This window comes from Melanerpes formicivorus, unplaced genomic scaffold (assembly GCF_026170545.1).
Source record: "Melanerpes formicivorus ecotype bairdi unplaced genomic scaffold, bMelFor1.0.p_v2 SCAF_126, whole genome shotgun sequence".
Classification (NCBI taxonomy): domain Eukaryota; kingdom Metazoa; phylum Chordata; class Aves; order Piciformes; family Picidae; genus Melanerpes; species Melanerpes formicivorus.
The window spans coordinates 533,134-561,071 of record NW_027142478.1 but is presented as its reverse complement, the minus strand read 5'-3'; the positions used below and the strand labels follow the sequence as shown (position 1 = coordinate 561,071).

Here is a 27,938-nt window from a genome sequence, read left to right as displayed (position 1 = left end):
GGGACATGGAGCAGGGGTTTTGGGAAAGACTAAATCCTGAGTACCTGAGCCAGTGGGGAAAGGGAGAGGGAAATCTGCACCCAGAAATGGAGGATGAAAGGGGAGCTGTGCCTTCAGCAATGAGAGAGACCCCACAGGGAATGGACTCTCCCTTTATTCAAATAAAGTTTTCCAAGACTCCTCTGTCTCTGTTATGAACTTCTAGATGGGAAGAAGTTTTCCTGGCATGCTGCACACCCAGGGAGCACAGCTGCTCATGTCTGCAGTCTCTGGGTCTCAGCAGACAGGGCAACACTGAATCAGAAATGGTCTGAAGAAAGACTGTGGTGGGGAAACAACATTCTCACAAGGGGAACAGCACCAGCAGCAGCCCAAAAGAGAGAAACCAGACTGTGAGTGACATCAGAACTGCTCTGCAGGAGAAGACAAAGAGTTTATTGCTTCTGAAAGCATCCAGGGTTCAGTTTGCTGAGGGCAGCCCTGAGCTCCTGGTTCCTCAGGCTGTAGATGAGAGGGTTCACTGCTGGAGGCACCACTGAGTACAGAACTGACACCACCAGGTCCCGGAATGGGGAGGAGATAGATGAGGGCTTCAGGTGGGCAAGAATTACGGTGCTGACAAACAAGGAGACCACAGCCAGGTGAGGGAGGCAGGTGGCAAAGGCTTTGTGGCGTCCCTGCTGAGAGTGGATCCTCAGCACTGCCCTGAAAATCTGCACATAGGACACCACAATCAACACAAAACACACAAAGTATAAACAGGCACTGACCAAAATAAGCCAGAGTTCCCTGAGGTAGGATGTGGAACAGGAGAGCTTGAGGATCTGGGGGATTTCACAGAAGAACTGGTGCAGAGCATTTCCCTGGCAGAGGGGCAGGGAAAATATATTGGCTGTGTGCAGCAGAGCATGGAAGAACCCACAGCCCCAGGCAGCTGCTGCCATGTGGAGACAAACTCTGCTGCCCAGGAGGGTCTCATAGTGCAGGGGTCTGCAGATGGCAACGTAGCGATCGTAGGACATGGTGGTGAGGAGAAAATACTCTGCAGCAATTAGGTATACATAAAAGAAGAGCTGGAGAACACATCCTGCATAGGAGATGACCCTGGTGTCTCTCAGGGAATTGTCCATGGATTTGGGCACAGTGGTAGAGATGGCACCCAGGTCAAGGAGGGCGAGGTTGAGGAAGAAGAAGTACATGGGGGTGTGGAGGTGGTGGTCCCAGGCTATGGTGGTGATGATGAGGCCATTGCCCAGCAGGGCAGCCAGGTAGATGGCCAGGAAGAGGCAGAAGTGCAGGAGCTGCAGCTGCCTTGTGCCTGGGAATGGCAGGAGGAGGAAGTGGGTGATGGAGCTGCTGTTGGCCATCTGCTGCCTGTGGGAATGTCTAAGAAAGGAAAGAAAGCAAAACTTGATGACAGACTCCTCTGAGAAGAAGCACTCCAGGGGTCACAGCAATCCCCCAGCTGAAATGGATTTGCTGTCTGCTTTGTTCTGACTGAGGCTGCTGTGAGGAGTAGAAGCTCAGGCCATGTGCTCAGGCCATCTTGGCTCTGCTACAGTGGAGCTACTGTGCCCATCAGGCTGTTTCCTCTGCCTGTTGTTTTGGTGTTCCTCTGCCTGTTGTTTTGGTGTTCCTCTGCATGTTTCCTTTCCCTGTGCTGCCTTGCAGATGTTATGCCCAAATTAGCCTTTAGAACCCCCCCAAGCTCTCTGTGCTCTGAGTAGAGCAGGGCAACACTGCATCAAAGGACAGTTCTGTGAACTCTTCTTCGTCCCAGCCCAGAGGTGCAGCTGTGAGAGCCAGAGCAGCACACAGCTTCTCCTGAAGAGATCAAAGGACTCTGGGAGCTGAGTGCTGACCCCCAAGAAAAGGCTCAGCACTGCTCAGTGCCCTATGGCAGATCTGGGCCTTCCTGGGAGCAGCTCCAAGCCCAGCAGGATGGACAGAGCAGTCAGGGATCCTGGAGATGAGATGTTCTAAAGAGTCACTGCCCAGCAGACAGCACCCAGAGACATCTGCAGAGAAGTACTGAGAGAGCAGCCTGAATACAGCCTCCCTCAGGGCTTCCTGGCAGCTTGCCCTCATCCCCAGCCTATCTCTCTCCTGCCTGGAGCTGACCCTGCCAGGAAAAGCTCAAGAGCATCTCAGACTCACCCTGTCAGCAACTGCAGTGACTTCTACTCCAGTGAGCTCCCAGCATCCTCCCAGTCGTGGCTGCCTTGAAGCTCTTTCTCCTTTCCTCATCTCCCTGAGGTGCCCTCAGCCCTGCTGTGCTGTGCAGAGGAGCTGCTCCTGGCCAGAGCTCCATGCTGCCCAGGACCCTGGCCTAGCTCAGCAGCAGATGATCAGCCCAGGGCATTTAAAGGAGCCCTATGATGACTTTGGTGCCAGGTAAACCTCAGGGACTGAGAGCAAGCTGATGAAACCTCTCCAGAAGTCAAAGTTAGAGTCAAACTCAGAAGTTTCTTGTAGTGTTAAATTGGTTCCACTGGGGAACACTACAGGGAAAGTGTCCACAGGGTCTAGAGCAGAGAACTGAGGCAGTGCTGACAGGTCAGGACAAGCAGCTCAAGGTGGCTCTGCTGCTGAGGAAACCTGAAGTGGTTTCATTGATCCAAAGGGCCAAGCCCTGACCCCCAGCCCCTGGCAAGGCAGATCCTGTCCCTCAACTGTGTCTCTGGGCTCTGCTGGGGGCAGTGGGGTGTGAGGATGAGCAGTGCCCAGGGTAGGACCTTGTCAGGTTCTGCTGTGGTTTGCCTGCAAAGAGACAACTCCTGCTGAAAAGTAATGAAATGTACCTTTAAAAATACTTTTTATCAGATGCTTTGTGCAATAAAAACCTCTCCAATTAGCTGCAGAAACCTTGGCAATAATTAGAGGTTCAGCAGTATTTAATGAGCCCCATGGAGTATTTGGGGCTGATTACATCATCCTTAGGTACTGGCAGGAGACTCTGCCAAGCTACTGCCAAGAAGCCTCTCAAGAAGTCCAAGTCAGAAGCAAACTCCAAAGTCCCTTAAAGCACTGATTGGCCTCACTGAAGCTTGTTACTGACAAAGGCTCCCCAGGGACTCGTTAGAGCAGCTTGTTAGAGGCCAGGATTGCAGGGAGACAAAGGCAAAGAACAGGGCAGAAAAACTTGCCTTTGGTCTAGGAAGCAGAAAGGCCAAGCCCTGACCACTGCCCTTGGACTAGAAGAACCTCACAGCCTCAAAGCCAAGTTTCTCCTCACAGGCCTTGGTGGCAGAGGCAAGTGCCAGAGCCAAAGGCACAAAGAACTTGGTCCTGTTGAGACTCTCAGCCTTGCCAGAGCCCTTGGTCATCCCTACTGCAGCCTCTCCTACACTGTCCCATGCCTGCAGCTCTTTCCCTTCAGGCTGCTGACACCACTCTTGCTTCCCCAGCCAGCTCTCCCCCTGCCATTTCCATACCTTCCTTGATCTGTCTCAGCTCTCTCTGCCATTTCCTGACACCTCTGGATGACCTCATGCATAGCAGCTCTGCACTTTCAGGGACATTTCTCTGGCCACATCTCCACTCTGAACCTTCCAAGCTGCACTTTGTGAAGGTTTTGGTCTCTCCTCACTCCCCAGGAGAGCTCCATCCTCTCTGAAACCACCCTTCAGCCATGTGCACACTGCTCTGGCAGTGCCCTGAGCCTCCATTCAGCAGGCTGAAGCAGCCCAGGCCCCTCAGCCTCTCCAGAGAGATGTGAAATCCCATCCTGGCAGATCTCCTCTGCAGCCTCCCCAGTTCTTCTCTTCTCCATAAGACTGCAGAACCCCACACTCTGACACCAAGAATCCAGATGTGGCCACAGCAGTGCTGAGTCCATGGTGAGGAAAATTCTTGTGTTTGGGTGGCCACACTCCTCCTGCCACAGCCCAGCTGCAGTTGGTCTTCTTCACTGTGTGAAGAGTTTACTCTATCCCAGGGCACATGGAATCACAGTATCACAGTATCACCAAGGTTGGAAGAGATGTCAAAAATCATCGAGTCCAACCTCTCACCCAAGACCTCATGACTAGACCATGGCACTGAGTGCCACATCCAGTCCCATCTTGAACACGTCCAGGGATGGTGACTCCACCACCTCCCTGGGCAGCACATCCCAATGGCAAATGACTCTCTTGGTGAAGAACTTTCTCTTTACCTCAAGCCTAAACTTCCCCTGGTACAGCTTGAGACTGTGTCCTCTTGTTCTGGTGCTGGCTGCCTGGGGGAATAGACCAACCTCTGCCTGTCTACAACCTCCCTTCAGGTAGTTGTAGAGGGCAATGAGGTCTCCCCTGAGCCTCCTCTTCTCCAGGCTAAACAACCCCAGCTCCCTCAGCCTCTCCTCACAGGGCTGTGCTCAAGGCCTCTCCCCAGCCTTGTTGCCCTTCTCTGGACATGCTCAAGCATCTCGAAGTCCTTCTTAAGCTGAGGGGCTCAGTGCCTTTCTGACTGGGAATGGGACACACCAGAGCATCGAGCTCCAAAGAACACACAGACAGTGTGAACTGGGATGGGGCCCAGCCTGTCAGGGAGTGGGAAAGGGGATTTAGATTGTACAGGGAGGAGTCCCAGAAGAGGGGTAAGAGGGGTTGGAGCGCTTCAGGTGGTGTGGCCTTTTCTGGGAGTGAGCAGAATCTGTACTGTGAAGGAGTCCTGTTGTGGTTGCTATTAATAATTAATAATTAGGTTCACCAGGGGAAGTTTAGGCTGGAGGTGAGGAGAAAGTTCTTCCAAGAAAGAGGAATTGGCCACTGGAATGTGCTGCCCAGGGAGGTGGTGGAGTCACTGTCCCTGAAGGTGTTCAAAAAATATTGGATGTGGCACTTGGAGCCATGGTTTAGGTGTCAGGGGGTGTTGGGTAATAGGTTGGAATTGATGATCTCTGAGGTCTTTTCCAACCTGGCTGATTCTGTGTTTCTGTGATTAGAAGGTGAAGGGAAAAGTTTGAACAGAGCTGGTGACCAAACCAATGTCTGGTGACAAACCCAAGAGATTCCAAAACACGTAGTGTAAGGTGAGGAGAACATCTCCTGCCCAGCTGATGGAATGAGAAACTCAAGAGTCTCCCAAAAGCAACAGAAAGAAGGGAAAAGAACCTCAGGAAAGTCTTGCTCAGTATTGCTCTATGAAATGCAGACAGGCCTTAGGCCTGGTCCTTGAAATGGGAGCTTAGGAGAATACAGAGGCTTAGGGCCTGATCTTGAAGGTGACCTTTGCCCCAGCTCTTCCCAGAGAGGTCCTTGTTGTCCCCTGTTCACCTCCCTCAAGCAGACCAGCACTCACACATGCCCTGCACTATAACAGCCATGCAAACAAAAGTGAACAAGCTCAGGGTAATTGCTCCAACCAACTGCTTGAGACTGAAGCCCAAGGCAGGAATCCACAACCATAGCCAGGCCCAGAGCTCTGAGAAGCCCCAGGTGGTGTCTGCCTTTTGCACTTCATGCAGAATCTGCTTGGTTCCCATATCTCACTGATCACAGAATGGGCTGGGCTGGAAGGGACCTCCAAAGGTTATCTTGTCCAACCTTCCCAGGGACAGCCTCAACTACATCAGGTTGCCCAGAGCCCTGTCAAGCCTCACCTTGAAGATCTCCAGGGATGGGACCCCAATCCCCTCCCTGGGCAACCTGTTCCAGTGTTCCACTACCCTCATGGTGCAGAACTTGTGCTGGCTCCTCCTTCCTGCACAATCCTGCTTTGTTCCCATCTCTCACCCATGTCTATGGATGTCCTTCCTCTCTGATCCATGGAAACACAACACCTTGTGTTCAGTGCTGTGCCCACTCCTCCTTCTGAGGCAAAGACCATGCCTGGAGCCATTCCCTCCTGAGCAGCTATTTCTGCAACCTGTTTCCCTCCTCCCTGGGAAGCTGATCCTGCACCTGCAGTCCTATTCCAGAGGACTGGGAGAGCAGAGATCTTCCCCATGGCCTTTTCTGCTTCACTTTCTCCTGAGCAAGGCAGAAATCATCAGGCAAAGCTGTGCCAAGCAGAGGCCCTTTCCTTTGCAGCATTGTTTCATTTGTGCCATTTCACATCTCCTTGGACCCAACTTGGAGTCTCTCACTGATCAGCCACAGTTGTATTTGGGAGCACTGCCCCAGGGGCACAGATTCCTGACCAGCTGAGGGGTAATCTTTTCCTGCCTTTACTGCCACATCTCCAATACTTTCCCTTTCCTCCTGGTGCTGCCCACCCTGTGTGTTTGTTCCTCATTATGGAACGGTGACAGCCTGGATGGATGCACACCCTGAGTGTTTTTCCCACAGAGGTGCCTTGACTTCAGGCAGTCAATGTTTGCTAATCAGTTAGGTTGCATCTCTGGACACATTTGGAATATCTCTTTGGATCAGGAACTGCATCTATTCCCATCCTGTGCTTCTAGTTCTGGACTATCCTTGAGGGAATTGTTGATCCACAAACTCAACAGGAGCCACTAGTGTGCACTTGCAGCCCAGAGAGCCAATTGTATCCTGGGCTGCATCAAGAGAAATGTGGCCAGCAGGGCCAGGGAGGTGATTCTCAACCCCTGCTCCACCCTGAGGAGACCCCACCTGGAACTCTGTGTCCTGTTCTGGAGCATCTGTTACAAGAAGGACCTGGAGGTGCTGGAAGGTGTCCAGAGGAGGGCCATGAGGATGAGCAGGGGGCTGGATCTGCTCTGCTATGAGGACAGACACTGAGGGAGTTGAGGCTGTTCAGTCTAGAGAAGAGAAGGCTCCATGGAGTCCTTCTTGTGGCCTTCCAGCATCTGAAAGAGGCTACAAGAATGCTGGGGAAGGACCTTTTAGGGTGTTGGGTAGGGATAGGACTTAGAGGAATGGAGCAAAACTAGAAGTGGGGAGATTAAGACTGGATGTTAGGAAGAAATTCTTCCCCATGAGGGTGAAGAGACACTGGCACAGGTTGCCCAGGGAGGTGGTGGAAGTCTCATCCCTGGAGGCTTTGAAAGCCAGGCTGGATGTGGCTGTAAGCAACCTGCTCTGGTGTGAGGTGTCCCTGGCCATGGCAGGGGGGTTGGAACTGGATGATCCTTGAGGTGCCTTCCAACCCTGACAATTCTGTGATTCTCAGTATGTCCAAGAGGTATTATCAGGTATTGGAATTCCAGTGAAAGCCCTCCCCCTCCAGCCCTTCATAGTTTCATAGTTTCATAGTTTCATTCAGGGTTGGAAGGGACCACAAGGATCATCTAGTTCCAACCCCCCTGCCATGGGCAGGGACACCCCACACTAGATCAGGCTGGACAGAGCCTCATCCAGCCTGCTCTTAAACACCCCCAGGGATGGGGCCTCGACCACCTCCCTGGACAACCCATTCCAGGGTTTCACCACTCTCATGGTGAAGAACCTCCTCCTCACATCCAGCCTGAATCTCCCCACCTCCAGCTTCATTCCATTCCCCCTAGTCCTATCACTACCTGAGATCCTGAGAAGTCCTTCCCCAGCCTTCCTGTAGGCCCCCTTCAGATACTGGAAGGCGACAATTAGGTCACCTCGGAGCCTTCTCTTCTGCAGACTGAACAGCCCCAACTCCTTCAGTCTGTCCTCATAGGAGAGGTGCTCCAGCCCTCTGATCATCCTCGTGGCCCTTCTCTGGACACGTTCCAGCACCTCCACATCCCTCTTGTAATAGGGGCTCCAGAACTGGACACAGTACTCCAGGTGGGGTCTCACCAGGGCTGAGTAGAGGGGGAGGATCACCTCCCTCGACCTGCTAGCCACACTTCTCCTGATGCAGCCCAGGATCTGATTGGCTTTGTGGGCTGCAAGTGCACATTGAGAGCTCATGTTGAGCTTTTTGTCCACCAGCACCCCCAAGTCTCTCTCCTCAGGGCTATCCTCCAGCCAGTCACTGCCTAGCCTGTATTTGTGCCTGGGATTGCCTCGACCCAGATGCAGGACCCTGCACTTGCTCTTATTGAACTTCATGAGGTTGGCCTGTGCCCACCTCTCCAGCCTGTCAAGGTCCCTCTGGATGGCCTCCCTTCCCTCCAGCGTGTCTGCTGCACCACACAGCTTGGTGTCATCAGCAAACTTGCTGAGGGTGCACTCAATGCCACTGTCCATGTCCCCCACAAAGATGTTGAATAAGACAGGTCCCAGGACTGATCCCTGAGGGACTCCACTTGTCACTGGCCTCCACTGGGACATGGAGCCATTGACAGCCACTCTTTGGGTGAGGCCATCAAGCCAGTTCCTTATCCATCTAGTGGTCCACCCATCAAACCCATGTGTCACCAGTTTGGAGACCAGGATGTGGTGTGGGACAGTGTCGAAGGCTTTGCTCAGGTCCAGGTAAACGACATCAGTTGCTCGCCCCTCATCTATTAATTTTGTCACCTGCTCATAGAAGGCCACCAGGTTGGTCAGGCAGGATTTGCCCTTGGCAAAGCCATGCTGACTGTTCCCAATCACCTCTTCACTATTCTTTTGAGCGAGTAGTGACTCCAGGAGGATCTGCTCCATGATCTTTCCAGGCACAGAGGTGAGACTGACTGGCCTGGAGTTCCCTGGTTCCTCCTTCTTGCCCTTTTTGAAGATGGGGGCAATGTTTCCCCTTTTCCAGTCTGTGGGGACTTCACCAGACTGCCAGGACTTTTGAAATATAATAGAGAGGGGTTTAGCAACCTCCTCTGCCAGTTCTCTCAGCACCCGTGGGTGTAACCCGTCGGGTCCCATGGACTTGAACACTTTCAGGTTCTTCAGATGATCACGAACCTGATCTGCACTTACAATGGGCAGTTCTTCCTCCCCGTCCCTGGCTTTGACTTCCATAACATCAGGAGTGTGGCTAGAGGCCCTTGCAGTGAAGACTGAGGTAAAGAAGTTATTAAGTACCTCAGCCTTTTCCTCATCACATGTGACCATGTCACCATTTTCCTTTCTGAGGGGGCCCACACCTTCCCTAGTCTTCTTCTTCCCATTAATATACCTGTAAAAGTTCTTAGTATTCCCTTTAATCTCCCTGGCTAGATTCAACTCAAACTCTGCTTTGGCTTTCCTGACCAGGACTCTTGCTGCTCGGGCAGCTTCCTTGTATTCCCCCTGTTCTACCTGTCCTTCCCTCCACTTCCTGTAGAGTTTCCTTTTAAGTAATAGTGTGTCCAGTAGCTCCTTGCCGATCCAGGCAGGCCTCCTAGCATTCTTACCTGCTTTTCTCTTTGTTGGTACACAGAGCTCCTGGACACAGAGGAGGTGGTCCTTGAATACTGACCAGCTGTCCTGGGTCCCTCTTCCCTCCAGGGCTTTGTCCCACGACACTTTGGCTAGCAGATCCCTGAAGCGATCAAAATCTGCATGCCTAAAGTCTAGGGTCGTGAGCTTGGAATACTTCCTCCTGATTGCCCTGAGGATGTTAAATTCAACTGCTTCATGGTCACTGCAGCCAAGGCCATCTATGAGCCTCACATTGCTTACCAGCCCTTCCCTGTTGGTGAGAACAAGGTCCAGCATAGCACCATTTCTTGTTGGTTCCTCCACCATTTGGAGGAGGAAGTTGTCTTCTATGCAGTCCAGGAACATCCTGGATTGCTGGTGCCTTGCTGTGTTGTCCCTCCAGCAGATATCCGGGTGGTTGAAATCACCCATGAGGACCAGGGCTTGTGACCTGGAAGCTGCTTCTATTTGCCTATGGAGGGCCTCATCTGCTTGGATCTGCTGGTCAGGTGGCCTGTAGGAGACCCCCACAGTAATATCTTCTTCCCCTGTCCTGCCTTTAATTTTGACCCATACACTCTCAACTAGCTTATCATCCCTCCCCAGTTGGAGCTCCACTGATTCCAACTGGCTATTGACATAGAGGGCAACACCTCCTCCTCTCCTTCCCTGCCTATCCTTCCTAAAGAGTTTATACCCATCTATCCCTACATCCCAGTCATGGGATTCATCCCACCAAGTTTCAGTAACAGCCACTATGTCGTGGCATCCCAGCAGCACAGTGGCCCTTAACTCATCCTGTTTGTTGCCCAAGCTGCGCGCATTCGCACAGAAGCACTTCAGCTGGGCTGGCCCTGTCCTCCTCTTGTGCCAATTCCCCTCGGTTTCCACAGAATGTCCTGGTGGATCATTCGTGCCTTACCTCAGGGTAGCAAGTTGAGAGCCCTTACCAGCTCTCCTTCTCTCTACTGCTGGTGAGCTGCCCCTCTGTTTGTCACCAGCCAGCAGGAGACTATTAACCCCTTCCCCCTTCAAATCTAGTTTAAAGCCCTATCAATGAGCCCTGCCAATTCCTGCCCCAGGATTCTTATCCCACTCTGGGACAAGTGTGTCCCATGAGTTGTTTTCAGCTCAGGTGCCTTGAAAACCAATCCATGATTGTGGAACCCAAAGCCCTGTCGATGGCACCAGCCCCTGAGCCATGAATTGATCTGTTGGCCCTTCCTCAGTGTGTCCTCATCCATTGCTGACGTTAGAGGGATGGCAGAGAACACGACTTGAGCCCCTGATCCCTTTAGCATTTGCCCTAAGGTTCTGAAGTCTTTTTTAATAGATTGTGAGCCTCTCATTGTTACATCGTCACTGCCCACCTGAAAGACCAGCAGTGGGTAGTAGTCCGAAGGACTCACGAGGTTGGGAATTCTATCTACAACATCTTTTACTTGGGCACCAGGGAGGCAGCTGACCACTCTATGAAATGGGTCTGGTCTGCATATTGGGCCCTCTGTTCCCCTCAGTAGGGAGTCTCCTATGACGATGACCCTGCGAGGTTTCTTTTCTGGGTAAGTTTTGATGGCTGGCCTGAGGCAACCTGTCATTGGTGCAGCTTCTGACCTTCTTGGGTCCTCGACCTTACCAATGACCTGTTCCTCCTGCAGAGCCTCATACCTGTTCTGTAACTGCACTGGAGGCAGCGTGCTGCTCACAGGAGCAGACTTCCTTTGTTTGCATTTCTTCCGTCGGGCAGAGACCTGTTCCCATTGGCCCTGCTCATGGGGGTTACTACAGGGAGGTTGAGAATCTTGCTTCTGGGAAGGTATCAAACTCCCTGTTCCCCTAAGTGTTACCCCCTGTTCTGGTTTAGAAGAGATTACATTATGGGAATCGTCAATTTTCTGCTTGCCATCTCTTCTAGCTCTTAGCCTTTCCACCTCTTCTTTTAGTTTGACCACCATGCTCATCAGATCGCTGACCTGCTCACACCTGAAACAGGAGCTGCTCCCTCCAGCCTCCATGTCGAGTGCCAGGTTCCAGCACTCACTGCAGCCACCTGCCTGAACCTCTGCATGCTTGTGTGTGGTCTCTGTTTGGGTGCCCACTGTCCTTCTGTTAGCCTTTGCTCTAGTGGTGACCATCTTGCAGTAACCACCCTCTCCACACGGCTTTTTTGTTTGTTTGTTTGTTTGTTTGTTTTTTGGTTTTTTTTTGTTTGTTTTTTTGTTCTCAAGCTGCCTCTCTCCTCAGCCACGCGCTGGGGTCTGTTTGGTTTGCGCGCGGTCTCCGCGGCAACCCCTCCCCCAGCTACGTCACTGCCCTCCGGCAGGTTGGCAATCCGAGCCCGCTGCCCCTCCTCCTCTCTTTGGAAAGTCCCAAGCCACCAGCCCCTTACCGCCTGAAAAGCAAGGGAATCAAAGCCAAAAGCCAAACTCCCAGAGCTGCGCTTCTCAAGCTGCCTCTCTCCTCAGCCACGCGCTGTTCCAGCCCCAGAGTGGAAAGCCAACAGAAGCTTTCTGAGTTCTTCCAAAGATCTCCATCAGCTTCCCCCTACACGCTCCAAAGATCCCAAAAGTCAGTCCCAGGACCATCCAAATCCCAAACATCTAAGATCACCTGAAAGCCCCTGCAGAATGCCTCTGAGATGCCCCTCAAGACTCCTCTGAGAACCTCATTTTGCCTTCCCTCGACGGGGAACACAGCTCCACCCCATCCCTTGGGAGCAAATGCCCCCAAAATTCAGGAATTGAGGCAGAGATAACTGAAATAAAAGCAAACAGACAGGATTTGGGTAACTTTTGGGTTTTATTGAGACAATTGGTCAATGGACAGAGGATTTCTTACCCCAGGGAGACACAAAGCATTGGGGAAGAACCAGACAGACCCTGGCAAAGCCCTGCCTAGCTCCACTGGGAGCTCCAGCTGTGCCGACTCAGCACTGTAATTGTTCTCATTAGCAATAATTTGTGTTCAGATGGGCAGGAGGTGTTTGTTGCTGCTGGTGTCCCCAGTCCCTGAGAACTGCAAAGGAAAAATAGATGCTTTTGGTGCTGGGAAGGCCTTCTCAGAGGGGTCACGATTACTCAAGAGATTCTAGGTGGATTTATGCCTCCCCTGCAGTGCAGGCTGCTCTCTGGTGTGGGTGCAGCGGTGCTTGTTGAGGGATCGCTTCTCGCTAAAGCTCTTACCACAATCAGCACAAGTGAAAGGATTCTCACCAGTGTGGGTGCGGTGGTGAGCAATGAGAGTGCTCCTCTGGCCGAAGCTCTTCCCACAGTTAGCACAGGTGAAAGGTTTCTCACCAGTGTGGGTGCGGTGGTGGCGAATGAGATTGTCCCTACGGCTGAAGGCCTGACCGCACGCAGCACAGCTGAACAACTTCTCGCCAGTGTGCACACCACGGTGCTCCGTGAGAGCGCGCTTGTTGGTGAAGCTCTTGCCGCAGTCAGTACAGCTGTAGGGCTTCTCACCATTATGAATGAGTTGGTGCCGGATGTATCGATTACTCGTGGTGAAGCTCTTGCCACACAGCACAGGGGAACAGGTGATCTCCAGTGTGGATGCGGCGATGGATGGTGAGAGTGGAGCTGTGTTTGAAGCTCTTGCCGCAGTCCCTGCAGGGAAAGGCCTTCTCACTGGTGTGGGTGAGGTGGTGTTGCCTAAGATGAGAGAGCTGTCTGAAGCGCTTGCCACAGCTGTCACAAGAGAAGGGCTTCTCTCCAGTGTGAGTGAGGCGGTGCTGGGTGAGTTGGCCGCGCAGGGTAAAGCGCTGACCGCAGTCAGCACAGGTGAAAGGTTTCTCTCCAGTGTGGGTGCGGCGGTGCTGGGTGAGATTGCCGCGCTGGGTGAAGCTCTGACCACAGTCTACACAGATGAAAGGTTTCTCTCCAGTGTGGGTGCGGCGGTGCTGGGTGAGAGCGCCACGCTGGGTGAAGCTCTGACCACAGTCTACACAGATGAAAGGTTTCTCTCCAGTGTGGGTGCGGCGGTGCTGGGTGAGATAGCCGCGCCGGGTGAAGCTCTGTCCGCAGTCAGCACAGGTGAAAGGTTTCTCTCCAGTGTGGGTGCGGCGGTGCCGGATGAGCTCAGAGTTCCAGCGGAACCTCTTGCCACAGTCACCACAAATGAAGGGCCGGGTGCCAGGTTGTGGGCAGTGGTGCTTCACTAGCTCTGACCTACCTGGGAAGCTCTGCCCACACTCAGGGCACTGATTCAGCTCTTTCGGTGACACTGAGGGACCTGCTCTGGCTTCAGCCTCCTCCATACATTCCTCCCCCTCATCCTGCTCACCTTCATCATCATTATCCTCCTCTTCATAGTTGTCATTCTCAACATCATCCTCCATCTTCTCCTCTTTTTCCTCCTCATTCTCCTCTCCCTTGGGACTGCACATTGGCTTCTCCAACTTGATCTCTGGGTGCTGCTTCTCCTCCCAGCTCTTGTCTGGGTCCTTCTGTGAGGCCATACTGTGGCAGGAAGGGGTCACAGCTGTGCAATAGGGAAGATGGAAGCACCTGAGCCCAGGACCTCAAACCCTCAGATCCTGCCTGGGTCATGACACTCCCTGACTCCCAACACCCAGCTGGAGGAGAGAATGCAGAGGGGACCTCAAACCTTCAGTTTCTGCCACAGTGTGGGCACAGACCTCCAATACCTGTGCTGAGACCCCAGGTTCCTGTGATCAGTGCCCTGAGGTACCCTGGGATTTACAAGTGGTCTTGTCCCACTCTCCTCGAGCCTGGTGGCATTGGCAGGGTGGTTCCTGGCCCAGGCCCTGTCCTTTGATCTCCCCTGGCTCAGACAATGGAGGCAGCAGCACTGAACAAGGAAGACCAAACCACCTCTTCACATCTTCATTGATGATCTGGATGAGGGGTTCGAGTCAGTCATGAGCAAGTTTGCAGATGACACCAAGTTAGGAGCAGATGTTGGTCAGTTAGAGGATAGAAAGGCTCTGCAGAGGGACTGAACAATGAAAGACCAAACCACCATCAACCTTCTCCCACCACCTTCCATGTCCCAACCCCAAACATCACCTCCTGCCATACAAATGATCCCCAACAAGCCTGGGGAGTTCCCAAACACCAACACCTGATGAGTCTCAGAGCCCCTGGAGGGATGTAATGTGGTGGGCAAGAGGAGGTGGAAGAGGCAGGAAGGTGCCCTGGGACTCTGGGTGCTGGGGTCCTGCTGTTGCCCCACTCTGGATTTCTTACCTGCTGGGCTGCTCCAAGGGGCAGTTCTGCAAACTCTGCTCTTCCCCAGCACACAGGGGCAGGGATGATGGAGAGAGAGGGACACAATTCCTGCCACAGAGAAGCAAAGGGCTCAGAAAGGACTGACTTGCAAGGGATGGCTCAGCACTGCCCAGGACCAGGCAGCACAGCTCAGCCTTGCTGGGGGCAGCTCCCAAGCCCAGCAGCACAGGCACAGCACACAGCCAGGGCTGATCAAGATGGGAGGCCTCAACAAGTGCAGACTCAGCTCCTTGCCCAGCACACAGTCCCCAGCACACAGCTGCAGGCCAGCACCACAACACAGCTGCCTCCACACAGCCTCTCCCAGGCCTTGCCTAAAGCTTCCTCCCACTGCCTGCCCAGGCCTCTGCTGGCTGGAGCTGCATTGCACTGCTGGCTGCAGCTGCTTGCTCTGGACCCAGCTCTGTCCCTGGCCCTTCCCCCACCACACCCACTCTGTGCTCAGCTCTGCCCTGCACACACCTCTCTGCTGCCCACAGTCCAAGAGAAGATCACAGCAGCCCTCAGGACACACACAAAGGGAGCTTCATGATCTCTGTGGATGCAGCAAAGGGGGAAGGGACTTGCTCAGCTTCTTGCTAAACCTCTTCAGCCCTCACTGGGATGCTGGAGGAGCCTCTGGCTCCTGCCCAAACCTCACACCTCCAGCACCCTTCACACACCTGCAGCCCAAAGAGACTCACTGGAAAGGGTTTGGCTTCCTTCTCTCCCTGCTTGCTCTTTGCAGTTCCCTGGAGCTGCCACTCCACTGCCCCAAGAGAAAATGAGGTTGGATGGGAGGGCACAGTGCCCATGGGCTGCTGTTCATCTCCCAGCTGACACAGGCAGAGCTGCAGCACAATTCACTCCTTTCAGCTCCTCAAATGCTGCCAGATTCTGCCATTTCCTGCACACACATTTGCCACCTGGGCCCTGCATCCTCTCCCCTTCTTGGGGGGACAAGGCCTAATTCCTGCCTGACCATTCTCAGGCCCTTCCCTCATTCCCAGCCCATTCATGGCCCTGCTGCCTTGGCTGTCCCATAACCCTGTGTCCCTCACCTCCACTGCCACTGCAGCTGGAAGGGTGGAGTGGGAAATGCTGTGGCTGAGGAAGCATCTAAGGAACTGGGCTGGAAGCAGCAGCACAAGAATGGAAGGGGCCTGAGACTAAAGGCTGGGATCAGCTGGAGGGCTGAAAGAACAGCACACAGCCAAGGGGGGGCTACAGATGAGGGCTGGGGAGGGACCCTGCAGACACCTCAGGCAGCAACTGATGAGAGCAAGGGGGACAGAGAGGGAGTGAGACCTCAGGTGACTCCTGCCATGGGGGATGGCTGGGCTGTGTGGCTAGGAGCCCTGAGTGCCTGCTTGGGCTGTGCTGGATGTCAGGAGGGGTCAGGGGACTGTCCTGAGCCAGGCAGGGTTTGGGGATTTGAGCTTCTGGGGTCAGCTGCTGCCAGCACCATTGGAGGTAGGAGCCAGGCAGAGCCACACAGCTGCTGAACTAAGCCCTCCCAACCCCTGCAGCCTTCACCCTCCATCTCTCCATCCAGTACTCCATCTCCACTCACTTGCTGCCCTCTCAGAGTCACCAGGGTCCTACAACGTCACCAGGGCTGATCTACACAGCCAGCAGGGCCCAACAGAAGCCCCTGGATGAGAGCATGGAGGAGAATCCCTGTGGTGGGTGGAAGGCACTGGGATGTCTTACACCAGAGAGTAGAGACCTCCAGCAGGGACAGCAGAGTCCAGAGGGACACCACAAAGTGTCATCTAGCTTAGTTCATTCCCACAAGCCCTGCACTCAATCTCTACAAAGGAACAGCACAGGATCTCCAACCTCCTTTGCCCTTCCTCTCTGCTCCCAGGAACAGCTTCTGGGATCTCTCTCTGCAGAGGAGCTCTAAGGCCTTGGCAATGCTGCCAACTGCAGCCTGCAGCGGCCTGGCTCACCTGGGAGCTGCCTACCAGAATCTGTAACTGCAGCTCTTGGGGATGGGGGGAGGAGGGGCAGAGAGGCATGGGGGAGGGGGAAGGCATTTGGGGCCTGGGGTTCTGGCCTGCTTTGGTGCAGCTCTGGAGGAAGCTTTGGCCTAGGGAGGTTGCTTGGCTCCCGTGGCCCAGGCACACTATGGATTGTTGTGGATTGGATGCTTTGCACTGTAGGATGCAGCTCTGAACAGCACAGCCATGGAAACTGCCCAATTCTATCCAACCCTCTGGCCACAGCTTGGCATCAACTCCTTTCACCAGGCTCAAAGAGAGCCTCTCTGCCTCCTGAAACCTAAGGCAATACCCTGCAGAACAAGTTGGAGGAGCTAAAGGGGACAAGCTGCAGAGGGGGCCCAGGGCAACCTCCTGAGCTTCAACAAGAGCAAGGGCAGGGTCCTGCCCCTGGCCTGGCACAATCCTCACAATCAGCACAGGCTGGGGGAAGAGGGGACAGGAAGCAGCCCTGCAGAAAACCACTGGGGGGTGCTGCTGGACAAGAAGCTGGACAGGAAGACACAGGGGGAGCCTGCAGCCCACAAGGCCAAGGGCAGCCTGGGCTGCACCAAAAGCAGCAGGGCCAGAGATGGACAGAGGCCATCCTGGCACTTGGCTCTGCTCTGCTGAGACTTCACCTGCAGCACTGCAGCCAGCTCTGGAGCCCTCAACACAGGAAGGACAGGGTCCTGATGGAGAGGGCCCAGAGGAGGGACACAAAAATGATCAGGGGCTTGGAGCAGCTCTGCTACTAGGACAGGCTGAGGGAGCTGGGGGTGATCAGCCTGGAGAGGAGAAGAGAAGGCTCTGGGGAGACCTAAGAGTGACCTTCTGGTACCTGAAGGGGGCTACAAGAAGGCTGCAGAGGGACTCTTTGCAAAGCCTGCAGGGACAGCACCAGAGGCAATGGCTTCAAACTAGAGCAGAGCAGATTGAGACAGGAGGTGAGGAACAAGTTCTGCACCAGGAGGCTGCTGGAACACTGCAACAGGTTGCCCAGGGAGGGGCTTGAGGTCCCAGCCCTGCAGATGTTCAAGGTGAGGCTGGACAGGGCTCTGGGCAACCTGAGCTAGTGCAGGATGTCCCTGCTGACTGCAGAGGGGCTTGGACTGCAGCACCTTTGCAGCTCCCTCCCAACCCAAACCACTCCAGGATTCTAGGAGTCTAAGTGCAGCCTCCAGGGAGAGCAGGAAAAAGATGAGGCAGAGGAGGACAAGGAAGAGGACAAGGAGGAGGAGAACCAAAATCCCTTCCAAACTCCTCCAAACCTCTGCCAAATTCCTGGAAAGCTCTTCCAGCTCTGCAGAGTTCATTCTGAAGAGAGCTGAGGGAGTTGCTAGGCTCAGGGATGTCTTGCACACTCTGCACAAATGCTCCAGAAGCTTTCCAAGTGCCCTCAAAACCAGCAGCACAGCTCTGCTGCCACACAATGCCAGGCTGCAAGGGACCCCAAGGCTCAGCTGCTCCAACCTTGCCAGCTGACACTGCACTGGAAAGGAGCTGGCCCAGCCCCCTGCCAAGCTGAGCCTTCCAACTCTGCCCTGCAGGGCAATCCACCACTGCCCTGGGGAGAGGATTCCAATGGCTGACTGGCAGGGAAAAGCTTTTGCCTCTGCAGGGCACTGTGCCACTTCAGCTCAACTCTTGCAGCAGCTCTTTGAGATCTGCCTTTGGAGCACCACAAACTCCGAAGCACTGCAGTGCAAAGCAGCTTAGCTTCAACTCCCAACTGGCTGAACTCTCACATTTTAAATTCAAGACAGGGGCCAAGCTCACACCCAGCCCCCAAGCTCAAGAACCAGCCACTAAGGTCAGAGTCAGGTCCCAAGCACAAGAATCCAGGTCAGAAATGCAGAGCCAGCCCCCAGGCTCAGAGCCAGCTCCTAAGTTCGCATACAGGCCCCAAGCTCAAGAAGCAGCAGCTAAGATCAGAACACTTCCCAAGCTCAGAGCCAGCCCCTGAGCTCAAGAACCAGCAATTAAGGTCAGAACACTTCCCAAGCTGAGAGCCACCTCCAGAGCTCACACCCAGCCCCCTAGCTCAAGAGCCAGCCACTAAAGTCCAGAACCTAGATCAAAAGTGCAGACTCAGCTCCCAAGCCACCAACTAAGGTCAGAATCACTTCCCAAGCTCAAAAACCAGCCCCTGACCTCACAGATAGGCCCTGAGATCAAGAACCACACCCCAAGCCCAGAGTGAGCAACTAAGCTCAAAACCCCTTTCCAAGCTCACACCCAGACCCCAAGCTCAAGAGCCAGAAAATAAAATCAGAACCACTTCCCAAGCTCAAGAACCAGCAGCTAGGATCAGAGCCAGCAACTAAAGTCAGAACACTTATAGTTTCATAGTTTCATAGTTTCATTCAGGGTTGGAAGGGACCACAAGGATCATCTAGTTCCAACGCCCCTGCCACGGGCAGGGACACCCCACACTAGATCAGGCTGGTCAGAGCCTCATCCAGCCTGGGCTTAAACACCCCCAGGGACGGGGCCTCGACCACCTCCCTGGACAACACATTCCAGGGTCTCACCACTCTCATGGGGAAGAACCTCCTCCTCACCTCCAGCCTGAATCTCCCCACCTCCAGCTTCATTCCATTCCCCCTAGTCCTATCACTACCTGAGATCCTGAGAAGTCCTTCCCCAGCCTTCCTGTAGGCCCCCTTCAGATACTGGAAGGCCACAATTAGGTCACCTGGGAGCCTTCTCTTCTGCAGACTGATCAGCCCCAACTCCTTCAGTCTGTCCTCATAGGAGAGGTGCTCCAGCCCTCTGATCATCCTTGTGGCCCTTCTCTGGACATGTTCCAGCACCTCCAGATCCCTCTTGGAATAGGGGCTCCAGAACTGGACACAGTACTCCAGGTGGGGTCTCACCAGGGCTGAGTAGAGGGGGAGGATCACCTCCCTTGCCCTGCTTGGTGTCATCAGCAAACTTGCTGAGGGTGCACTCAATGCCACTATCCATGGCACCCACAAAGATGTTGAACAAGACAGGTCCCAGGACTGATCCCTGAGGGACTCCGCGTGTCACTGGCCTCCACTGGGACATGGAGCCATTGACAGCCACTCTTTGGGTGCAGCCATCAAGCCAGTTCCTTATCCATCTAGTGGTCCACCCATCAAACCCATGTGTCACCAGTTTGGAGACCAGGATGTGGTGCGGGACAGTGTTGAAGGCTTTGCTCAGGTCCAGGTAAATGACATCAGTTGCTCGTCCCTCATCTATTAATTTTGTCACCTGCTCATAGAAGGCCACCAGGTTGGTCAGGCAGGATTTGCCCTTGGCAAAGCCATGCTGACTGTTGCCAATCACCTCTTCACTATTCTTCTGAGCCAGTAGTGCCTCCAGGAGGATCTGCTCCATGATCTTTCCGGGCACAGAGGTGAGACTGACTGGCCTGTAGTTCCCTGGTTCCTCCTTCTTACCCTTTTTGAAGATGGGGGCAATGTTTCCCCTTTTCCAGTCTGTGGGGACTTCACCAGATTGCCATGACTTTTGAAATAGAATAGAGAGGGGTTTAGCAACCTCATCTGCCAGTTCTCTCAGCACCCGTGGGTGTATCCCGTCGGGTCCCATGGACTTGAACACTTTCAGGTTCTTCAGGTGATCACCAACCTGATCTGCACTTACAATGGGCAGTTCTTCCTCCCTGTCCCTGGCTTTGACTTCCATAACATCAGGAGTGTGGCTAGAGGCCCTTGCAGTGAAGACTGAGGTAAAGAAGTTATTAAGTACCTCAGCCTTTTCCTCATCACTTGTGACCATGTCACCATTTTCCTTTCTGAGGGGGCCCACACCTTCCCTAGTCTTCTTCTTCCCATTCATATACCTGTAGAAGTTCTTAGTGTTCCCTTTAATCTCCCTGGCTAGATTCAACTCAAACTCTGCTTTGGCTTTCTTAACCAGGTCTCTTGCTGCTCGGGCAGCTTCCTTATATACCCCCTGTTCTACCTGTCCTTCTCTCCACTTCCTGTAGAGTTTCCTTTTAAGTAATAGTGTGTCCAGTAGCTCCTTGCCCATCCAGGCAGGCCTCCTAGCATTCTTGCCTGCTTTTCTCTTTGTTGGTATACAGAGCTCCTGGACACAGAGGAGGTGGTCCTTGAATACTGACCAGCTGTCCTGGGTCCCTCTTCCCTCCAGGGCTTTGTCCCATGACACTTTGGCTAGCAGATCCCTGAAGCGATCAAAATCTGCACACCTAAAGTCTAGGGTCGTGAGCTTGGAATACTTCCTCCTGATTGCCCTGAGGAGATTAAATTCAACTACTTCATGGTCACTGCAGCCAAGGCTATGTCTGAGCCTCACATTGCTTACCAGCCCTTCCCTGTTGGTGAGAACAAGGTCCAGCATAGCACCATTTCTTGTTGGTTCCTCTACCCTTTGGAAGAGGAAGTTGTCTTCTATGCAGTCCAGGAACTGTGTGTCTGTGTCCTGAGGACTGCTGTGAACTTCTCTTGGGGAGTGGGCAGTAGAGAGGTGTGCAGGGCAGAGCTGAGCACAGAGTGGGTGTGGTGGGGCCAGGGCCAGGGAGGAGAGATGGTTCCAGAGCAAAATCTACTGGCAAATGCAGCTGCAGGCAGCAGAGCCCTGGGCAGGCAGTGGGAGGAAGCTTTAGGCAAGGGCTGGGAGAGGCTGTGTGGAGGCAGCTGTGTTGTGGTGCTGGCCTGCAGCTATGTGCTGGGGGCTGTGTGCTGGGCAGGAAGCTGAGTCTGCACTTGCTGAGGCCTCCCATCTTGATCAGCCCTGGCTGTGTGCTGTGGCTGTGCTGCTGGGCTTGGGAGCTGCCCCCAGCATGGCTGAGCTGTGCTACCTGATCCTGGGCAGTGCTGAACCATATCTTGCAGGTCTGTGCTCTCCTCTGAGCCCTTTGCTTCTCTCTGTCAGGGGCTGAGTCCTCTCTCCATCATCCCTGCCCCTGTGTGCTGTGGAAGAGCAGAGTTTGCAGATCTGTCCCTTAGAGCAGCCCAACAGGTAAGAAATCCAGAATGGGGCAACAGCAGGACCCCGGCCCCCAGGGCAGCTCCAAACCTCCTCCACCTCATCCTGTCCAGCATATTTCACCTCTCCAGGAGCTCTGAGGCACATCAGGTGTTGTGGGAGTTGAGGAATGCTCCAGGCTGCTGGGGGTGAGTTGTGAGCAGGAGGTGATGTTTGGGGGATGGGATTTGGAGGCTGGTGGGAGAAGGTTGGAGGTGGTTTGGTCGTCCTTGGTCAGAGCTGCTGCCTCCATTGTCTGAGCCAAGGGAGATCAAAGGACAGGGCCTGGACCAGGAACCACCCTGCCAATGCCACCAGGGTCGAGCAGAGTAGGACAAGACCACTTGTAAGTCCCAGGGTACCTCAGGGCACTGATCACAGGAACCTGGGGTCTCAGCACAGGTATTAGAGGTCTGTGCCCACACTGTGGCAGAAACTGAGGGTTTGAGGTCTCCTCTGCATTCTCTCCCCCAGCTGGGTGTTGGGAGTCAGGGAGTGTCATGACCCAGGCAGGATCTGAGGATTTGAGATCCTGGGCTCAGGTGCTTCCATCTTCCCTATTACACAGCTGTGACCCCTTCCTGCCACAGTATGGCCTCACAGAAGGACCCAGACAAGAGCTGGGAGGAGAAGCAGCACCCAGAGATCAAGTTGGAGAAGCCAATGTGCAGTCCCAAGGTAGAGGAGGATGGGGAGGAAAAAGAGGACAAGATGGAGGATGATGCTGAAAATGACAACTATGAAGAGGAGGATAATGATGATGATGAAGGTGACCAGGATGAGGGGGAGGAATGTATGGAGGAGGATGAAGCCAGAGCAGGTCCCTCAGTGTCACCCAAAGATCTGAATCAGTGCCATGAGTGTGGGCAGAGCTTCCCAGGTAGCTCAGAGCTAGTGCAGCACCACTGCCCACAGCCTGGCACCCGGCCCTTCGTTTGTGGTGACTGTGGCAAGAGGTTCCGCCGGAACTCTGAGCTCAGCCAGCACCACCGCACCCACACTGGAGAGAAACCTTTCACCTGTGCTGACTGCGGACAGAGCTTCACCCAGCGCGGCACTCTCACCCGGCACCGCCGCACCCACACTGGAGAGAGGCCCTGCTCTCGTGACAGCTGTGGCAAGTGCTTCAGGCAGATCTTTACTCTTAAGCAACACCACCTCAGCCACACCAGGGAGAAGGCCTTCAGCTGCAGAGACTGCGGCAAGAGCTTCCAACACAGCTCCACTCTCACCATCCATCGCCGCATCCACACTGGAGAGCATCTGTTCCCCTGTACTGAGTGCGGCAAGACTTTCACCACGAGTACTAAATTCATCCAGCACCAACTCATCCACAGCGGTGTGAGGCCGTACAGCTGTGCCGACTGCGGCAAGAGCTTCACCCGGAAGAACCATCTCACAGAGCACCGTCGTGTGCACACTGGCGATAAATCTTTCAGCTGTACTGAGTGCGGGAGGAGCTTCAGCCACAGGAGCTATCTCATTGCTCACCGCCGCACCCACACTGGAGAGAAGCCTTTCACCTGTGCTGACTGTGGTAGGAGCTTCAGCCAGAGGCACGCTCTCAGTCGCCACCGCCGCACCCACACCAGTGAGAAGGCTTTCACGTGTGCTGATTGCGGTAAGCGCTTCACCCAGAAGGGCTATCTCAACAAGCACCGCTACATCCACACCAGAGAGCAGCCTGCATTGCAGGGGAGGCATAAATCTACCTAGAATCTGTTGGGTAATCGTGACCCCTCTGAGAGGGCCTTTCCGGAACCAAAATCATCCCATTTTCCTTTGCACTTCTCAGGGACTGAGGACACCAGCAGCAACAAACACCTCCTGCCCATCTGAACACCAATTATTGCTAATGAGAACAATTACAGTGCTGAGTCGGCACACCTGGAGCTCCCAGCTGGGCAGGGCTTTGCCAGGGTCTGTCTGGTTCTTCCCCAATGCTTTGTGTCTCCCTGGGGGAAGAAATCCTCTGTCCATTGACCAATTGTCTCAATAAAACCCAAAAGTTACCCAAATCCTGTCTGTTTGCTTTTATTTCAGTTATCTCTGCCTCAATGCCTGAATTTTGGGGGCATTTGCTCCCAAGGGATGGGGTGGAGCTGTGTTCCCCGTTGAGGGAAGGCAAAATGAGGTTCTCAGAGGAGTCTTGAGGGGCATCTCAGAGGCATTCTTCAGGGGCTTTCAGGTGATCTTACATGTTTGGGATTTGATGGTCCTAGGACTGATTTTTGGGATCTTTGGAGGGTGTAGGGGGAAGCTGATGGAGATCTTTGGAAGAACTCAGAAAGCTTCTGTTGGCTTTCCACTCTGGGGCTGTAACAGGTTGAAGAGCTGAGAAGAGGTTAAGCTGCCTGTTCCCCCCCAAAACAGAAGTGAGGGCAAAATAACAGACACAGGAACCAAAAAAACCCTCTGGTCTGGGATAAGGACTTGTGATAAGCTCAAAAGAGTTGAATCCAAATGAGATCCCATAATGCACACTGACCTGAGGCTGTTTGCAGAAAGAAGCACAGCAGTCAGCAGCAGTAGCCAGGAGTTAAACCCGGGCAGCCCTCCCCCTCAGCAAAGAGCCAGCACGTGATAGCCAGAACCCAACAGCAGCAACCAGAACAGGAAGCCTCCCATGTTGCCATCTGAACTTCAAGCCCTGTAGTACTTTGCTCCAGCCAGCACTGTCCCTGTGAAGGTGGCATGAGGCAGGATGGTGTGGAGTAATGGCAGCAAATTTCCAGCTTAATCTTTGATATTCCTAAGCCCTCATTCTGTGCCACCTGCACCATGCCCAGCAGCAATCAGCAGCACACCTCAGGCACTGTCCATTCTCACTCCACAGGAGGTTGCTTTGCAGTACACAGAGGGCTGCTCACTGCAGGTGCTCTGCAGCTCCACTCTGTTCCAGCACAGTCTGGATCAGTCCATGCCCAGTCCAAATGCTGCAAATGCTGGGGCTGTGTTTCCACCTCTGGGGCAATCGAGTCCAGTGACTCCTTCCATGCCTCCAAGTGAAAGCAAACTGTGGCTTGCATCCCAGTACTCAGCTTCCAACACATCCAGGTGTGGGGATCCTCCTGCCACACCAGAAACACAGATGGGTTCCACCCCTCATAGTTTGATGGTGTCAGAGCACTCTGGGCACCTGTATCTACTAAAGCTTTATCCTCTCATGGCTTCAACTTGCCAGGCTATTGGTTCTGTACAGTCCAACAAACCAATTTGTCTCTCCCTTCCATCTGGTTGGAGGCAGAGCCCCTCTAATTCTGTCTTGGTTCCCTTGCATCTCATGAAGATGCTTTGGGAGTCCTTCAGGAGGACCAGAAGCAGTTTCAGCTTCCCTGCTCTTCTTCAGACAATTCCCAGTGGACACTGAGGCAGCATCTCTGGGGGGACAATTCCCCTGTAAGTCACAGACTCCTGCAGCCAGGACTGGATTGGATTTTCCTTTCCACTTCCTCATGTCCTCCCCATGGTCACACAAGTAAAGTAGAGGGTGTGCTGTGGTGTGTGCCTCCCTAATTCTCTCCCTTGGACAGGGGAGCAGCTGCTTCTCATGGCTGAAACACAGGACTGTACAGGTGGGGAATAAAAGCTTCTTCTGGAGCTGATGGAACTCCTGGGACAGTTCCTTCACAGCTGAGACACAGGCCTGGACAGAGAAGCAGAGATTTCCTTTGCCTTGCTGGGGCCTGCTGCTTGTTTCATCCACTGTTTGTCCTTGGCCATCTTCCAAAGCCAGAGATAAGAACCAAGCCAGCAGCCCAGGCTCTCTCTCTTGTTCCCATGGGAACCCTGATCCCTCCTGGTCCTTTGCAGGATCAGCTGCTTTCCTTGTAGGCTTCTTTTTCCCTACAGGAGTGTTGTAGATGTGCCCTGGGTACTCCAGGTGGGGTCTCCCCAGAGCTGAGCAGAGGGGGAGGATCACCTCCCTTGACCTGCTGGCCACACTTCTCCTGATGCAGCCCAGGATCTGATTGGCTTTGCGGGCTGCAAGTGCACACTGAGAGCTCCTGGTGAGCTTCTCCTCCCCCAGCACCCCCAAGTCTCTCTCCTCAGGGCTGCTTTCCAGCCAGTCACTGCCCAGCCTGTATTTGTGCCTGGGATTGCCTCGACCCAGATGCAGGACCCTGCCCTTGATCTCATTGAACCTCCTGAGGTTGGCTTGTGCCCACCTCTCCAGCCTGTCCAGGTCCCTCTGGATGGCCTCCCTTCCCTCCAGCCTGTCTGCTGCACCACACAGCTTGGTGTCAGACAGCTTGGGGTCATTGCATCATAGACTGCTGGGATGGTAGGGGCTGGAAAGGACCTCTGGAGAGGAGGTTCAATCCCCCTGCCAGAGCAGGATCCCCTGGGGCAGGTCCCACAGGAACGCATCCGGATGGCTCTGGAAGCTCTCCGGCAAGGGGCACTGCAGGGCCTCTCTGGGCAGCCTGCTGCAGGGCTCCAGCACCCTTCCAGCCAAGATGTTTCTCCCCATGGTGAGGTGGAGCTTGCTGTGTCCCAACTTGCATCCATTGCCCCTTGTCCTGTCCCAGGACACCATTCCAGAGAGCCTGGCACCACCTTCTTGACAGCCAGCTGGATGTTTTTCCAGGCCTGGCCCTTCCCAGCCTAAAGGAGTAAGAATCACAGAGTGCCTGTGGCTGGAGAAGACCTTTCAGGTGCAGGTCAGCCATGCCCTGACCCTGGCACTGTGCCAGAGCTGAGGAGGTCCTTTGGTCAGTAGTATTTTGCTGTGGGCTGAGGACCATAGAGAAGATTCCTCCAGCAGTGCCAGAGAGCAGCAAGGGGCTGGGCAGTGGCCAGAGGGTGGGCACAGGACATGGTGAATTGTTCTGCCATCCCATAATCCCTGCAGCTGCCCTGGAAGCAGAATGCAGAGCCAGCTCCTCCCCTCTGCTCCCTCACCTCTCCCTGGGGCAGGTGGCAGCTGTTGGCTCTCCTGGTTGGAGGGGGAGAGGAGGGGGAGAGGAGGGGGAGAGGAGGGGGAGAGGAGGGGGAGAGGAGGGGGAGAGGAGGGGGAGAGGAGGGGGAGAGGAGGGGGAGAGGAGGGGGAGAGGAGGGGGAGAGGAGGGGGAGAGGAGGGGGAGAGGAGGGGGAGAGGAGGGGGAGAGGAGGGGGAGAGGAGGGGGAGAGGAGGGGGAGAGGAGGGGGAGAGGAGGGGGAGAGGAGGGGGATACGATAAACCAGGTTGGAAGAACCCTTTGAGATCATCAAGTCCAACCTCTCACCCAACACCATCTGATCAACTAAACCATGGCACCAAGTGCCTCATCCAGGCTCTTCCTAAGCACCTCCAGGGATGGAGACTCCACCACCTCCCTGGGCAGCACATTCCCATGGCCAATCTCTCTCTCTATGAAGAACTTCTTCCTAAAACCAAGCCTAAACCTCCCCTGGCACAGCTTGAGACTGTGTCCTCTTGTTCTGGTGCTGCTTGCCTGGGAGAAGAGACCAACCCCCACCTGGCTCCAGCCTCCCTTCAGGGAGTTGCAGACAGCAATGAGGTCTGCCCTGAGCCTCCTCTTCTCCAGGCTCAGCAACCCCAGAGCTTCCTCAGCCTCTCCTCCCAGGGCTGTGCTCCACCCCCAGTGCCAGTGCCAGCCCCGCCTGGTGCTGAGTGCGGGCAGCAGGGCTGGGATGAGAGTTGCACTCTGGACCCCGTCCCTCCCGGCCGCTCTCTGACACCTCACCGCCCCCCCCCATTGCTGTCCCAATGCACATCCTGCACAGCACAGACTGCAAACAGCCAAGAGCTTCAGGAGCCAACCCCGCGGCCCCCAGCCCCGCCGGCACCCCCCTGCCCCTGGCCAAAGCCAAACAGAACAATTCCTCACCCTCCCCAAGCCTGCCCCAGCCCCACGGAGCCCCCTGCCCCCCGCGCCCCTCCCGACCCCCAACTCCACACACGCCCCCGGCAGCCCCACGCAGCCAGAGCCTTCCCCGCTGCGCTGCCGCCGCCCTCAGCGCTCCCCGGCCCCCTCAGCCCCTCCCGCCCCGCCGCAGCTCACCAGCCGGCAGCTGCCGCTCGCCCGCCAGCACCTCCGGCACTTCTCCCGCGCTCCGGCCCCGCTGCCGCTCCCCACGGGGCAGCACCAATGGCGGCCGCGGCCGGCAGGGGCAGCTCCTGGCTGGGCCTCGGCAGCGCCCAGGGGGAGGAGCTGCCGCGCTCCCGCCGCCTCTCATTGGCTAAGGCTGCCCGGCCGTGGGCGGGGCTTCCGTTCCAGACTGCTCCCTGCTTCCGCTCCCCGTCCCACGTGGCCGCAGCAGCCGGAGGGGCCGGGCCGGGGTCTCCCTCGCAGCGCTCTCTGCTCGCCAGCAGCCTGCCGGGGCCGGCGGCTCCCTGTGCGCTGAGCTCTTCCTCCTTCTCCTTCTCCTTCTGCTGCTCTGCTTCGCTCTTGTTCCGGCGTCCAGGTGGGGTGAGGGAGTGTCTGGGGCTGAGTTGGGGGTGGTGGGGTGGGGATCAGGGAATGCTCTCTATGGGGCTGCGAGGGGTCGGGAGGGTCGCTTGGGTTGGGGAAGGGTTTGTGGGGCAGGGGTCGGTGGGGCTGGGGCGGGGGGGAGCCTCTGCGGGGATCTAG

The 27,938-nt window shown here is 55.0% G+C and overlaps 1 protein-coding gene across 1 annotated transcript in view; it reads right to left on the bottom strand.

The window, feature by feature from the left end:
* Window positions 1-27,938, bottom strand: part of LOC137456512 (zinc finger protein 850-like) — a 231,161-nt gene that overhangs the window by 40,060 nt on the left and 163,163 nt on the right. Inside the window, 2 exon segments of the mRNA XM_068167976.1 lie at window positions 12,293-12,687; window positions 12,689-13,258. Coding sequence (XP_068024077.1) covers window positions 12,293-12,687; window positions 12,689-13,258 — 965 coding nt within the window.